This window comes from Callorhinus ursinus, unplaced genomic scaffold (assembly GCF_003265705.2).
Source record: "Callorhinus ursinus isolate GAN/ISIS: 27379988/994484 unplaced genomic scaffold, GSC_fseal_2.0 scaffold47, whole genome shotgun sequence".
Classification (NCBI taxonomy): Eukaryota; Metazoa; Chordata; class Mammalia; order Carnivora; family Otariidae; genus Callorhinus; species Callorhinus ursinus.
The window spans coordinates 7,441,581-7,454,987 of record NW_027397109.1 but is presented as its reverse complement, the minus strand read 5'-3'; the positions used below and the strand labels follow the sequence as shown (position 1 = coordinate 7,454,987).

At 33.7% G+C, this 13,407-nt stretch overlaps 1 protein-coding gene across 8 annotated transcripts in view; it reads right to left on the bottom strand.

The window, feature by feature from the left end:
• TJP1 (tight junction protein 1) overlaps positions 1-13,407 on the bottom strand; it is a 263,988-nt gene that overhangs the window by 52,328 nt on the left and 198,253 nt on the right. For all 8 annotated transcript variants that reach the window (XM_073882512.1, XM_073882513.1, XM_073882514.1 and 5 more), the window contains 2 exons: positions 2,282-2,421; positions 1,243-1,348 (listed from right to left, as the gene is read on the bottom strand). In XM_073882512.1, coding sequence (XP_073738613.1) covers positions 1,243-1,348; positions 2,282-2,421 — 246 coding nt within the window. The remainder of the gene's footprint in view (positions 1-1,242; positions 1,349-2,281; positions 2,422-13,407) is intronic.

Sequence of the window (13,407 nt, the reverse complement as noted above, 5' to 3'; positions counted from 1 at the left end):
AAAATTTGTCTTTTTAAAGGACAGCTTTAGGCCCAGTCTCAAGTGTCATGTACCCCAGATGACTGACATTTTATATTCTGCTTTACTGGCTTTACATCAACTACTTGCAATAACAAAAAGTAAATCCATTAACCACTTCTGTCCCAAATCCAGTCACTGGATTTGAATGAATAACCAAATGTTTCCTGGCTCAGCCCACAACCTCAAATCCTCTTTTAGTATCTGTTCTTCAGGGCTCTCTTGAGAAATAGGTCTCTAGAATTAATCATCCCAGTTTTCTTAAACCTTAAACAGTTACAAAATCTTTCAAGCAATTCTGGAGAAAAGGAAAAAGGAAACTATTCCTTCATAATTTATAAAATTTTGAATTATCAGTTATTTGATATTAACACAATATATAATTTTAATCTTGTGTCTTACCCATCTATTTCAGTTCTGTCTCTCTATCTAGCTGGGTCTTGCAGTAACAACCCAATTTCCTTAAGCAAAGAAAAGAGGTAAGAGCAGGGGTCTACATCTAACTCACTTAAAAGTTTGGTTATTTTGAATTATTCACATCATGTCCCTTTCACCACAGAGGCAACAAAAGACTAATTTGATGATCAAGATGGTTTGAAATTTACATCTCAATCTCATTAAGTATAAAACAGAACAGTAAAAGGTGTGGAATATAAAAAAACTTACTTTGAGTTGCTAACTCAACTCATAATGTAGAACAGGTTTTCAACCAAGGGTGATTCTGTCCCCAAGAAACATTTGGCAAAGTCTGGAGACATTTTTGGTTGTTACAACTGGGAGGTGCTACTGGCAGCTAGTAGACAGGGATGCTGCTCAACATTCCACAATGTGAAGGACAGTCCACCACAATAAACAAGGACCCAACCCAAAATGTCAACAGTGTTAAAATGGAGAAACACTGGTGTTTGTTTTTTTAAATGCTAGGGCAATAGAAAACTTGTGAAAATTCTGATTTCTAAGCAGAAAACAATTTTTAATTTTTGTAATTCCCAACCTAAAAACTAGGTAGGTGACAGTGGTGAGAAAGTCAATATCCAAAGTTTCTTTTTTGTTCTCTAATCTCTAATTCTAGCATATAAATAATGTGAAATAAAACCTTAATCATAACATTAAGTGGTATACACTCCTAAAAAGGATATGCAATATGGTTCTCAACTGAATTCTCACTTTAAATAATGCTGAATAATGGACAGAGAAGACAACACAAGTTTAAAATCGCATTACCGGAGAATCCCATCTTCATGAGTTGAATTAGGTAGGACACCATCAGATGGACTGACAGGTAAATCCACATCTGGTTGTCCAACTTGAGCATACACAGGCTTTGGTTCTAAAAGAAAGAAAATTTAAAAATTGTGCAGGAAGCACTTTATTAAAAACTGGAATAATAATGTAAGCAACCCGGAAAATACCAAACAACAAAAAGCCCACAAAATATATATATAAAAATTCATCAACAAAAATATAAGCTCAGAAAACCTAATAAGGAACATATATACTATATATTTTAAAGCAAAGTACAGCTATAAATTCTGATGTCTTTACAGCAAGTATTCACATTACATGGTTACCTGTGCCCTCCAAAGCTTCAGCTATTAGGGTTTGAAAAATCTGTGGGTGGGGGGCAGGGAGAGGAGGAAGAGGAGGAAAAAGAGAAGAAGAAGAGCAAATCCCTACACTTCTCTAAGACAGTCAAAGCAGCCTTCTTCACTGTGGTAAAATTTGTTTTCAAATATCTACATTCTTGCTACTGAACAAGCAGAGTAAGAAGATTTGAGAGAAGAAACTGAGAGACAACAGAACCCAAATCTCCTGGCCTTTCAAGCAAATGAATCTTGTCTGGTCTCATATACATCTCTCCAGTGTATAACTTACAGCGTTTATGAAAACACTTTCAATAGGTAAAATAACTTAAAAATTTTTCTTAAGCCAATCTAATATTTCTCCTAAATAAGCAGTGGTAAAGAACAGCTTTACTCACTGTGAATAGCTGTTAACTATGAATAATTTCTATCCAGAAAAATTTTTAAAAAACTCATGAAAGCCTACTGATCCATGCCAACCTCATACCCATAAGGAATACGTTGTAAGTCAAATACAGAAAAATTCAAACACAGGTAGTAGTAGAAGCAGTAGTAGTAACTGTAGAAGTAACAATAACCATAATCACTGAAACATCTTTAAGTTGTCTGTAAATTCTGACAATTACTTTATTTAATCTGACTGCAAATGTTTTCTGAATGTACTATTTTGCTAGGCTTACCTGGAAGAGTAGGTGCTTGTTTCTCATTTCTCTCAACTACAACTTCTTCTACTGTTTTAGGTGTATGATCATCCGCATGCTTCACAGGAGTTGAGACAGCCCCAGGTTTAGAAATTCTCTCTTCCTCTCTGCTCCGGAGACTACACATTAGTAAAATTTAAAAAACTATGAGCATAAAGATGACTGTGAAAATCATTTGTAAGAGAACAGTCTAAGAACAATCAAGCAAACTTTGAAAAACAATGACAAGGGATTTGCTCTAATAGCTATCAAAATATTATAAAAACCTAGTAAAACTAGAGTGGTATTGCCAAAGAAATAGAAAAACAGATCAAAGTAACAAATCCCCAGTAGTAAAATTTATTATGGAAGTGGCAGTTCAAAATTGTCAGAAAAGAACATGCTATTTATTTAATAAATGATGTTAGGACAAATGTCCACAAATTTAGAAAGATTAGATCTCTATGCATATTAATGACAAAAATACGATTTCAGATGGAATTTAAGTCCAAAACATAATATATTTTTTAAAAATCTGTATCATCGAAAATAGCGGACTATTAAAAGTAAAACTCAAGGCACAAAACCCCTCATACACCAAGAACCATGATTACATAAAAATGCAGGTAATTAAAATATATATATATACATATATTTTTTGGTTACGCCAAATGAAATGGGTTTTTTAGTTCAAACAGCTGAATATGAGCTATTTCATATAGTTCGACCTCAGATATGTAATGAGTTTAATACCTTCATATTTACATATTGACCAATTTATATATTGGCCTAACAACACATATATATTTGTATATATATATTTGATATTTAGAACATATAAGGAACTATAAATCAGTTTAAAGGAGACAACTCAAGAGAAAAATGTGTATTAGGAAGAGACAATTCACCAAAAACACAAATAACAATAAACATGAAAATATGTTCACACTCACTAGTAACTAGGAAAATGAACATTAAAACAGAGCTTTTAATTATCTTATCATTCATGAGACCTTTCACACGATAATATAAAACACAGGGAAGGACATGGAGAAACAGGTACTCATACAAGGATGGTAAAATAAATGTAAGTAAGTACAACTATTTAAGGGCAAAATGGGAGTTACTTACTGAAACAAAAAAGGCAAACATGCAAAAACCTGTAATTCCACTACTAGGTTTATCCTAGAGAAACACATACATGACCAAGAACGCATTTTTTCCAAACTTTTTGTTATGGAACATTCCAAACACGCATAGTAATGCAGAGAATAGTATCATAAAAATCTCGTGTATTTCAAAAATTTTCAACATTCTATCAGCAATTCAATTTGAGGCTAACAGCACCCAAACCCTGACAATGACAGGACAGAGAAAACAATAAATATTTTAAACTATAAATGGAGGAAAAAATTCTACATAAAATGCTAGCTAAGGGAATACAGTAATGTATCATTTTACAATGATCACAGCAGGGTTATTTCACAAGTATATGGCTGGCTTAACATTAGGAATCTATCACATAATTCATTATTACATCCAAATATTACAAGAAAGAAGTATCGGTCAAACAGGAATGTGAAAAAAAATTCATCAGCCATTCCTAACAAAAATCACAAATAAATCAATACCGGCAATACAATTAATGAGAGAGACTATTTTCCAAAACCAAAAGCCAAGACCATATTAAACAGGGAAATGCTGAATGTATTTACACTAAAATCAGTAATAACACACAGTGATACCTGCCAATACTATGGTTATTTACCACTATTTTGAAGACTCAGATGATATAATCATGAGAGAATAGGCTTGAAATATGGAGGAGAATTTTAGTGAGTATAAAAAAAATACAAATTATATAAAGAAAATTATAATTACATTAAAAAAAAATCAATGGACTTTCCTCAATGTCCTCTATAATCAGAAGAAAATGAAAGGGAAAAGTATACCAGCAACAATAGCATTAGAAACTGTAAAATGCCTGGAGAGAATCTGTACAATCTTAGATTGGGGGAGATCTCCCCAAATAAGTAAGATAAACATCCAGAAGCCATAAAGATGAAAACATTTCACTTTTAAAAATGTTTTATTGCACAGGAAAAGATATTATAAAGACTTACATTTACAACACACTCCCCAAAAGAGCTACTACTGACTGATGAAGAAATGAGAAAGAACAACACAACAGGAAAATGAGCAACAGAAATGAACCTGGCAATTCACTAAGGAAGCAATACTATAATATATAATACTATAATACTATAATACTAATAATCTCATAAAAGATGCTCAGCTCCACTAATCAGGAAACCATCAATTGAAAATAAGGAGTTACCAATTTGCAATCATCAGATTGGTAAACATGGAATTTTGAGAAACAAGTGTAGTCTGAAATGTTACTCCTGGAAAGTAATCGGCATTATCCATGAAAATTTAAAAATAATACCAATATACTCTTTAATGACTTCAGAAATAAAAAGAGCCAGTATATGAAATCATGGACAAAGATGCTTACACAACAGTGATTGCACAGAGACCTAGAAACAGAATTTCCATAATATGTAGTTTCTCATCAGAAGAGTAAGATGGAAGGATGTTCACCCTGTATTAAGTAAAATTAGTTAGCTGGAAAATAGTGTGCAGAGTCTGACCTTTTTTAATTATTAAAAACACACACAGAACAACCTTCTTGGGTCCCCTACCTCCTCAGGAACTTTGTATATCTCACTTTGCCATCGCTCAATAAACCTTGCTTTGCTGCCCACCAAAAAATAATATGATATAATAAAATCACAAACTCTATATATGATACTTTTATTTGTAAAGTATAAAGGAGAAAGGCTTAATTCAAGAGCAGTGGGAAATGGGGTAAGGTGGAGTTGGCCTATTTTACTCGTTCTAATAAGTATACGTTGCTTTTATAATTGAAGATAAAAACTAACATTAAAATAAGTTATAATGAAAGACAGCTATATGTAAAAACATGAGAATAACTCTGAAACAAGATGTGAAGCACAAACTGCAGAGTATCTATGGTGTGACACGACACCAAGAGGTGTCTTCATAGCTCTATACAAACACACATGCATGCACATGCCCACATGGAGAAAGACCTACATAGGTATAACCAGCCAACAGTGTTTCCCCCGAGAGGGAGAAGTAGACAAAACCGAACCCAAGTGGAATCTGAGATTTATCTATACTATTTCAATTTTTACAACAAAAAATATGTACACATTACTTACTGAGTAAAGATTGAAATGTTTTAAAATATTTTAAAACAATGTTCATTTTAAAATAATGTCTATATTTTTAAATGTAATTAAGTCTAACTTTAAACAAAGAATTTGGTTCTATTAATGCATATTACTAGCAGTCTCTTATCAAGAAAAAGTTTCTTCAGTTACCTTCTTGAAAAGATAAAACATAGGCATTTTTCATTGTTTCTATTTTCTATTCACTTAACTATTCTATGGGGGTGTACTCTAGTTTTAAGTTATGTATATTAATATGAGCTACATGTAGGTAAAACAGTCTTTTAGGAAGAACTATAAAAGTCAAGGTATTTTCTAAATCAAACCAGAATGAATTATTTTTAAATCATAAAAGGTCAAAATTTTTAGCCACTGCTTATGTAATAAAATCTCATGTACAATTAGTCCAAGAATAAATACAATTAAGCTTTATCCCCAAACTGCTCTAGGCACCTCAGAGTGTAAATGGCAGTACAAAATAGAAGATTCTCCTTATAGTCTTTATTTTGCATTTAAAAATGCAAATATTACAAATATGAACTTTAAAAGAGAATGAGATTAAAGAATGCATAATTTTAATAGTTTATTGCTCTGCAACAAGCAAATTTTAAACTGCTTTAAAAAGATCTAAAAACAAATATTTACAATTGATTTTCTTTCTTATAACTTAAATTTCCTAAATTTAAAATGACTGACAATGATAACTACCATCTTGGTAACTTAGAATCAATTATAATACTTTAATGTAAACATCCTCTGTAATGGTAACCAACAAGTTGTCATTTGTTGTGCAACAGGGCTCCATCACATAAAACTGCCAGTATTTTCATCTTCGGTTAATTATCATCCCGCATTGCCCATCACCTTTTTTCTTCCCCCTGTAACAACTGTTATGACTTAAATAACATTTCAGGCGGGTGGAACTCATATTATTCTATGAAATTTTTCATACAATTAGTATTTGGAGAATTACTTCTCTTTTTAGTGCATTTCTGTTATCTACCAAAAGATGGAGGCATTATTCAATAATACATGTAGATCAGGAGCAGTGTTGTTAACAGAATTATGAAGCAAGTCATCTATGCAATTGTAAGTTTTCTAAAATCTGTATTAAATGAAATGAGGTAAAATCAGTGAATACACTTTATTTAACCCACTACATCCAAAATATTATTTCATTAGGTAATTAAATTATTAATGAGGTAATTTACATCTTTTTGTGTGTGCTCAGTCATCAAAATCCAAAGTGTTATTTCACACTTAACATACATCTCAATTTGGACTGGCCACATTTCAAACACTCAGCAACCACATGTGGCTAGCTAGTAGCAACGATGTTGGGCAATGCAAATCTACAGTTACAGTACAGGGATAAAATAATCAAATTTTCCAAACATTTAAAAAGTTCTATTATGAGCAAATGTGATCATTATTGTCTACTGCAAGACAAAAACTGAATTCGTCTATAATCAGTGGCACTTATCAAAAGAAACTGGCAAGGCTGTGACAATGAAAACACATTTTCCTCAAATTTGCCGTACATGATTCTACCCAACTGGCTCTGAAATAATATCTAAGTTTTGCAAAAAAAAAAAAAAAAAAAATTTTTTCCTATTAAGAGGAAGGCTGACTTTATACAAAAACCACTTCTGTCCTGAGTCAGACTCATGTTTATCCACATACTCTGGTTCCGAGTAGCCGAGACGGACATTTCAGACATTCTCAAGGACCTCAAGATCCTCTTAAGGGCATTTCTGTTTTTCCCCTGGAGGGTTGGAGACAGGGTTTATTTTCCAGATTTTTCATTTGTACATCAAACTAATGACAGTGATCCATTTATCTAGAAGCTCTGGTCTGGTTAAAAACTCTATGGAAGACAGTTGTTAAGAGATGGGGTGGTACACGGTCTCTGAAGAGTTTTTACAGTTCACATAAATGAATTCATTGTAAACAGCCTTCTTTAAGCCTTATCCAGTCAACTGTGTAAACTGGGTAACAGAGTAACATACACTCTTATCAGATTAGCAAGGAATAACAAATTAAAAGTGAAAAACTTCAGGTGTAAGTAAAATCACAAGTGTTTGGGCCTATTGGTAGAGGGCAGGCAGCTTGGTCAGGGGATCTCCTTCTGGGTTCTGGTGTGTGTCCCCTCAGCAGGCTCCTGCAGCACATAGCAGTCAGCAGTTTTCCCCAGTAACTCCCTAGGATGATTTTGCAGTAAAGGTCTCTCACAAGATACTTGCCCAGGAAACTCCTGTTCCAAGCACTCTACAGGGAAAAGTTCCTGCAAGTTCTTCTGGTGATACACCATAACCAAATTCTCTACCATTCAGTGAGCCATGCATGGGTGTGCCTTTTCCAACATGGCTGGCTCTGAGCCCTAGGGATGGGTTGGGGAGCCTCTTCTTTGGCATTCCATCACAGCACCAGGGGGAGTGGATGTTCCTATACCCGATTCTTACATTCTTTAGTGTTCCCTTTACTTCTTACTAGCTAATCCTTTGTTACTCCAATCCTGTTATATTTAATCTCTTTACATTAAACTTGCTGGGTTCACTCGCATTCAGCTTTCTGTGTTGACAGGACGCTGTTTGACAAAACATGCCAGACCACCAGTTCTTCATGCAGCTTTCTTTCATGCTTCTAGCTCTCAAATACCTTTCTCAACTGACTGGTCAGTCATGCCTTATTTTAAATGACCCTAATACAGGAAATAAACTTGAGGCTTGAACATTCACTCCAGTAAAACATTCTTTTATAAAACCAACTTCAAACTCCTATTACACAGTAAATGACTTACCCTAAAAAAGGGATTTATACTTTTTCAGAAACTCACTTACTGCATAAAGGGAGGCAAGACCTACAGAACCTAGGATGAAAACAAAAACTAGTTTACTAATACTAATTCCTTTAAAGGCTACTGGCTATCTCAGTCATAATTAGCAATAAAGATATGTTTAGAAATTAACTTAACCATATCCCACAGCTTTTCTCCAGTAACAGTCAAGTTCAGCCAGGAGGGCTAGAAGAAATGAAAAAGAAAAGCTAAAGGTGCACTCAAGTCTGACTATTTAGACTGTTGTGACTATTGCTCAATCTTCTAAATTTTATATGGAAACAAAATATTTATACATTGTAGTTCCTCCTTAATAGCAATAAAAAAAATTATCTCTTTCTGCATGGCACATACAGAATTCTAGGGATGACAAAGGCAAAGAGAGGCAGAGATTCTAAGATGGTACGTGGGCACAGAAGTAAAGAGTGGTATGCTGAGAAGGCCAGGGAATATCTATTTTGCATATTTACAAGCTAATTTCCCACAATTTAAGTTTATTCTTTACATATTGTAATTTGCTTTCTAGAAATACATATGTGTGTGTGTATATGTTTTTGAAAAAATTTGAGTATCTATACTGCTCATTATGGCAAATGGCTTTCAGGTGATAATGCAGATACAAACTTGTATGAAGCTTATCATTTTGTACAGAGTTTCTCATCTTACATGTTCATTTATGATGGTGATGATGACTAACCTGATCCATCTGATTTAGAAGGAAAACATCTGTTGTTCAAACTATGATTTTTGTAGAAATGCATAATTTTTAATAATGAGAAGGATTAAGGAAGATCTTTTTTTAATTTAAGGATAGCATTGTTAAGCCTTCATCAGTGGTATAATGATTATCAGGTCCTTAGATTAATATTTGGAGTAAAATGATCTTTTTTAAGATTTATTTATCTTAGAGAGAGAGAGAAAGAGAACCCCAAGCAGACTCCCCAGTGAGCACAGAGCCCGATGCGGGGATCGATCCCACAACCCTGAGATCATGACCCAAGCCAAAACCAAGAACTGGATGCTCAACCAACTGACCCACATAGGTACCCTACTGTAAAAACAATCATCTGATTCAGAGGTACATTTGGTTGATTTTACAACAAGGGGCCAATGTTGCAACACTCATTTTTTATGAAGATTTTCACAAGGACAACACAGAAGGTTGTTGTACATTATTTAAATCTGGAAATAAGAGTATTCATACATTTACTATTTTTAACATGTTACCAAGTGGACAGTCCATTTTTAAATATATTTTATGTTTTATATTGTACTTGTATAAGAGCTGATGAATTAAATAAAATTCATACTTTTACTTTTTAAATTGTGGCTATAAAGTATAATATTTAAGCCTGTTTTTCTGCCATTAGATCCATAAACTCCCCTTAGGAGTTAAAATTGACCAGCAATCATTGAGCACACACATTCTTACACTTGGGTTTCTAGTTAATTACTAGAGAAATGCACCAACTATGGTCTTTCCTCAGCCTGGCTCCTTAGAAAGCATTATCAAAAACAAAGCCTCTGCTTAAAATTTTAACCTGGTGACCTAAAATTCCCAAGGATTGAAAACAAGTTGGTTCTTATCTAAGTAACAGAAGTTCAGGATGGGTCATCAGTGTTCCACTCATTTTAAAATGTTAGACAAAGAATCTTACCCCAAAAAACCCCAATTCAAGTAATAAACAACTTTTTTAAAAACTTCCATATTTTTCCTACTGAAACAATTTTTTCCAAAACAAAAGAAAAACTTCTTAGAACTCCAATCACTCTCTCCTTTGCTCTTGTGATCCATCCACACAGGTCATCTTACTGTTATTCCTAGTTGAGAAATGCCACGTGCTATTCTTATTCTGTAATAATCTTCATCGAGAGAGCCCTTTCTTACTCATTTCAAGACGAGGTCACTTTAGAGAAGGCTTCTGCTCTGATCATATTATCTAATATTGTCCCCTCCACGTTCACTATCATACTATACCCTGATTTTCTTTATAGTACTTGCCACTAAAAGAAATTACTTTTTCATATTTCAAAGTTACTTATCTGCTTTCCTCACCTGGATATAAGCCCTAAAGTTCTATGACAGCATGGATCTTGCCTAAGACTGTTCAGGGCATAATTTATGACCATATACTGATAACATATACATGATATCAATAAATATTTAGCTTAGTAAGAATTAGCAGGATAATGTCAAAATTACTGGTAAAAAAAAATAAAATCCTTGAACTGTCACTGTAAAATGTTCACGGTGCTGCATCAACTCACAACCAACTGCCTTAGTCCGACTGGAGGGCATAGGAGCCAAGGGGAAGAAGTCATTAATTGATTCATTATTTTCACTGAGACACTTCAAGAATCATATCTTTCTACCTGGCCCTTTTTTTCACAGATGAAGGAGAAACCAAAAACAAACAACATGAGGGACTTCATAGTCTGAAAAAGAAAATGTAGCAGTACCTACAACAAGTTAATTACCAACATTATCACATGTAAATCTTGTTCTGAATAAAGCATCTATCTATTAAACAGGAAGTAATAAAACGTTTTTTACTTAAGACAAAGAACTAAAACCAAAGATCAGAAAACAAAATCTGAAATTCACCAGTCAGAAATGGGCACTTCTCCACATTTTAAAAGAGTAAAAAAGAAATGTCCAACTGATACATGTAAATGTCTCAATAATTTTTAGCCTATTGGCAAAGTTCCAGAGAGAACCAAGCATATCTGACAGAAACTATATATACTAGAATCAAAAAATATTTATAGCTCTCTAATATCTAAGAAAACAATTATGGAAGGTAACAAAAATGTAAAGTGTGTAAGTAAAAATAATGATCTTTAACTTAAAAGCTAAGACTTCTCTAAGGTACTTAAGCAGATACATTATATGCATACATAGGTATTAGGATTTACCTGGCACTCCTGGAGAACAAGATGATGAGCTTAAATTCAACCTCGTATAGTAAAAAGCTGATAGTAAAAGGTGGACCACATAGGTAAATGGTTTTCATCCCAAATATATCAGCTTAACTGGGCTAAACACTTGGATTTAGTCTAGAAATTTCTCATTTGTAAAATTCAATTTTACTATCATGCATTTATTATATCATAAACCATATCAATATTGATAATACTATCTTCAGAATTTAGTGGAAGCATTTGCTCTCAGGAGAAACAATGAATAAAGAGAATATTTAAAAATTTTACAAAGTTTCAAACTTCTTAAAACACTGCTTTCAAGTACTTCAAAAGCAACCATTTTGATTAAACAGATATGCTAAATATAAATTAAACCTTTTCTATTTGTTAAAATACATTCCCCTAAACACTTCAGACAACAACTTAGGCCTTAAATAAACTTCGTCAGTTTATGAAATGCCTGAGTGTAACACAAAACATAATCTTTACAATGCAGATTCAACATTATCGTAGTCCGAGCTTTTACTACAATTTTTTCAATACTGCACCCGCTTATGATAATCAGTAGCACCACAGTCACCTTTATTGTAACAGTTCATAGGACAGAACAAAAAAGGTAAACTGTTACCCAAGGGGGAGAAGTCCTAAAACGGATCTGTTAAACATTACACAGTAGGGAGAGTAAACTATACCCAAGCAGAGGCTTAGAACATAGCCTGCAAATCAAATACTCTCTAGATCTCTCACAGTGAGATCACTGAAAGAATCTTCTCATTGAAAGCTACTTGGTTATCACCATTCAGCAGTGCCACCAGCTGTGGACTCGCTCAGTATCCCCAGCTCCTGGAGAGCAAGTCTTGGCCCAGAGTGGGCTCTGAAACATCACTGAATAAAATACAAAACAAACTTGGCAACAAGCATCAAGGTATAAGGAAATCACTGTAATAATTCTCTCTATACCTACACAGTTTTTTAGTTTAAAAACACGACTATTTTAATATTCTAGACCAGGGACTGGCTTTTTCCTTATATGGCTCTGTGAGCCATAGTCTCTGTTCCAACTTCTCAATTATGCCATTACAGGATGGGTTCCAATAAAACTTTATTTGCAAAATCAGGCAGCAGGCTGTATTTGGCCTATAGGTGGTAGTCTGCCAAACCGTGTTCTAAACAACAGTGAGGACACTGCTCACCTAGTTATAATGAATTAACATGCTAAGGTGTTTTTCTCAAGAGGTCTGTCCATGTAATGTTTGCTTTCTCAGGAAAGAACATCACACAGAAGAATGTAAGTAGGTCCTAACAATGATGAAATGCTGTATAGGACTCATGGAGTTTTTTAACACCAGGATTTTACTCTTAAACAACACCTAAATTGTTTCTCAACAAAGGATAATCCTCTACAACTCCACAGTTATTTGGATTTTAACATGAACTTTAGGGGAAGGAATAAAACCTTTAAGCAACTGGTACTACTGTACATCCTGCCTATGGGCAGGTCACGGAGTTCTCAGGAATTAAATTCTCAGCACAAAAATCTGGAAATAACCTGAAGACTTTGGGTCTTCTGTAGTTGAAGTACTCTTTTCTTTAGTATATGCTACATGTTCTAACCACGTTCCTAAATCTGGTAGTGCACAGAAGAGTATGGTACCAGGAACTTAAACAAAAAAAAAACCCACTATTCCCTGCCTCCATCTGAGAACAGGGCCTAGGATTCTGTATTTTTAAAAGATCTCATATAACTGGTATTATCCATGAGAATACCTGAGGTTCCCAATTAAAACACCCAAACTGAAATATAAAAAATCTTTTTTTATAAAAACCTCAACTTCTAAGTTACAGATGTCAAGTGTGAATGAAATTTAATGGAAAAAAGTAGGCTTCAAAAAAACTTTCTGAAACTTCAAATTTGCTCACAATAAAAACTAATGGCCAAAATTTGGATCTTTCTTTCTTTTTTTTTTCTTAAGGAAAATCATGTCCAAATTGTTTGATACCAGCATGGTTTCTAGGTGAGAGAAATGTGTTAAAATTACAACTGCTCCCATGAATCATCCAAAGGTGTTAGTTTTTTTTTTTTTTTTAAAGATTTTATTTATTTGACAGAG